This window comes from Oncorhynchus clarkii, chromosome 2, assembly GCF_045791955.1.
Source record: "Oncorhynchus clarkii lewisi isolate Uvic-CL-2024 chromosome 2, UVic_Ocla_1.0, whole genome shotgun sequence".
Classification (NCBI taxonomy): domain Eukaryota; kingdom Metazoa; phylum Chordata; class Actinopteri; order Salmoniformes; family Salmonidae; genus Oncorhynchus; species Oncorhynchus clarkii.
Window position 1 is genome coordinate 54,798,097 of NC_092148.1, and position 2,989 is coordinate 54,801,085.

Sequence of the window (2,989 nt, forward strand, 5' to 3'; positions counted from 1 at the left end):
TACCTACTATGTCAAAAAGTGCGGGCAAAGAAGAAGAAAATGTGAGTAGGCCTAGGATAATGCTTTGTTCGTTCTTCATATTAATGTCGCTTCACATTTGTATAATTCTAAAGATGGACGATGAAAGTCTATGAGATTAATATGTAGCCTACAGAATCAGTCATCATGTAGGCCTACGGCTAGTTGACTAGTTTAAGAATAGTTTAACAATGTAAATGGATCAAACTAATTTGTTTTAGAGATAAGCTTGATTCAACATTTTTCATGCAAGTGAATTGGCAAAAGGTGGAATTATTACAAACCAAGTGACAGGGATGGGGTCTACTATCAAAACCATTACCAAAACCCCACGTCTATAAAGTTCTGTCATGATTGTCTCTGTCTTTGTAGGGGTTACAGGAAGCCCCAGAAAGGACATTCCCTGTATTCTTCAGAGGAAAACTGGGAGAGCAGGTTGGTGTGATAGTATGACATTCCAAATTATCTGAGATCCTCAATTTCTTTCAAATGAAATGTTACCTAATTATATATTTTTAATTACTTTCTTCCCATTTCCAGTCCTAATTCCAAAACCATTTCCACTGTAGTATCCATTGCCCTGACATTGAGGTTTGTTAAAACACAATCCACAGCTCCATCAGGAGACCCCAGGGTTTGACCTGTTGGACCCCAACATGAGAGTCATAGATGTTAGTTATAACTGCCTCCACGACAAACACCTGAAGAGTTTTTTCCGCCATCCGGAAAGGAAGAAGCGGCTGGTGAAGCAAGGCCTCATCACCTCAAATGAGAAGGCAAGGCAGACCTCCCTTTTCTTTCCAAAATCTAAAAGTGACACTTATATGGAACTAAGAAAATTGGACAGGTGTAAGCAATATGATGGCTAGGTGAAATGTTTGCCATTTTGCTTAGTTTACACAAATCCAAATCTACATATGGTCATTGTTAGTGCAAGTTGTAAAAGAGAATGTGTTCTTAATGTCTTACCTGGTTAAATAAAGGCAAAATCAATCAATATTGGGGTTTCGGGTAGAGGTAGATTTGGGATTGGGTGTTTGTACACATGAATTTCCTCTAAAAATGGCTCTTTTGTGGCTCCTCCCTTTCAGGTGCTGTGCACGTGTAAAGAGTACAATCGCTACAGTAGCTACATCAAGTCAGTTCAGTTGCTGTGGGAGAAGCAGTGCTGTGCCCAGCAGGTTAGAGTGGTCTGCTTTCTAGATGCATAATTATAAAAACACAAATGCTATATTGTAAGACACCTTTCCATGCGTTTTATTCCAACTGTGTATGTAACTTGCTGTCGCTCATGGATCGGGAAAGGGTTTTCTGATCACGTGTCAAGACCAGGAAAAACTTGTGGAAGGGTGCAAATTAATCTCTATCTCTCTCTCTCTCTCAGAAAATGCTTTTGAAGCAGTTCCTAGTCTTGCAGCAGCAAGGGGAGGTTCCGTCCCACATCTCACTGACGGATGTTAGAGATTGGCTCATTGCCAAGGGTAGAAACTACTTCAAGAACACGTGAGTGTTATTAGAATCTTTTACTCAAATTTGTTAAAAAAACATAAGCAAAGGTGTGGAATCACATTGACCTATCTAGCAATAACTTAAGAAATAGAAATGGTGGACAGTTTGAGTTGTAGAAAAATTAAGGTTAATCATGTTTTATGTTCCCTTGTATGTGAAGGTTTCAGAGTGAAATGGAAGAGGGGAAGAACCTTCACTTGGCCGAACTGGCTTGGGATGTGAAACGACGCCTCAGGCTTAAGGAGCTGGAAAGAGAAGTGTGCAGGGAGCTGCGTCTGGAGCGCCGAATCCGCTGGTCGGTGATTGGACAGGTAAGGATGGAACAGCGGCACTCCTAGGGCTGATATCAACTCACAGTTGCTTAAGCAGCAGTAGGACCTCAGTGTTTCTGTTGGTATCTTCATCCATTTGCCTCTCTTTCTCACCCGTCTCTCTTAGCCTGGTAGCCAGATGGCAGATTGGAGACCCCTGGGCATGGAGACACACACACCTCTGGGAATGGACTCTCCCTTCAGACACTCCACCTCCTCGATGGACACTCTTTCCAGTCAGATCTCAACTGAGAACCTCGAGGTTGCTAGGCTACATACTGCCAGACCACAAACAACCAGACCACGTTCTGCCAGACCACCAACTGAAAGACCTAGCAGTGACTCTGATCACTCTGGAACCTTGTCTTCTGTGATGACCTGCTCACCACATTCAGCTAGCCCGTCAGTGGTAGTTCATTTTGGTCATGAACATGTTCCCAGCTTTCACTCTTTGGGGGCTGTAGACATATTACTGCTTCCCTGTCTCCCATCTACTGGGAAATCCATATCTAAGTACAGTGGCAAGAAAAAGTATGTGAACCCTTTGGAATTACCTGGACTTCTGCGTAAATTGGTCATAAAATGTTGTCTAAGTCACAACAATAGACAAACCCAGTCTGCTTAAACTAATAACACACAAACAATGATACTTTTTCATGTCTTTATTGAACACACGGTGTAAACATTCACAGTGCAGGGTGGAAAAAGTACACTCAGTAAAAAAATAAACTTCCCTTTTTCAGGACCCTGTCTTTCAAAGATAATTCGTATAAATCCTATTAACTTCACAGATCTTCATTGTAAAGGGTATAAACACTGTTTCTCATGCTTGTTCAAAGAACCATGAACAATTAATGAACATGTATCTGTGGAACGGTCGTTAAAACACTAACAGCTTGCCTCCCGGGTGGCGCAGTGGTTAAGGGCGCTGTACTGCAGCGCCAGCTGTGCCATCAGAGTCCTGGGTTCGCGCCCAGGCTCTGTCGTAACCGGCCGCGACCGGGAGGTCCGTGGGGCGACGCACAATTGGCCTAGCGTCGCCCGGGTTAGGGAGGGCTTGGTCGGTAGGGGTGTCCTTGTCTCATCGCGCACCAGCGACTCCTGTGGCGGGCTGGGCGCAGTGTACGCTAGCCAAGGTGGCCAGGTGCACT

General features: G+C 43.8%; 1 protein-coding gene across 1 annotated transcript in view; it reads left to right on the forward strand.

Annotated features, from left to right (window-relative positions):
• Window positions 1-674: 674 nt before the first annotated feature.
• Window positions 675-2,989, forward strand: part of LOC139377634 (fibrous sheath-interacting protein 2-like) — a 6,630-nt gene continuing 4,315 nt past the window's right edge. Inside the window, exons 1-5 of the mRNA XM_071120538.1 lie at window positions 675-794; window positions 1,110-1,199; window positions 1,403-1,521; window positions 1,688-1,838; window positions 1,966-2,247. Of these exons, the coding sequence (XP_070976639.1) occupies window positions 675-794; window positions 1,110-1,199; window positions 1,403-1,521; window positions 1,688-1,838; window positions 1,966-2,247 (762 nt within the window). The remainder of the gene's footprint in view (window positions 795-1,109; window positions 1,200-1,402; window positions 1,522-1,687; window positions 1,839-1,965; window positions 2,248-2,989) is intronic.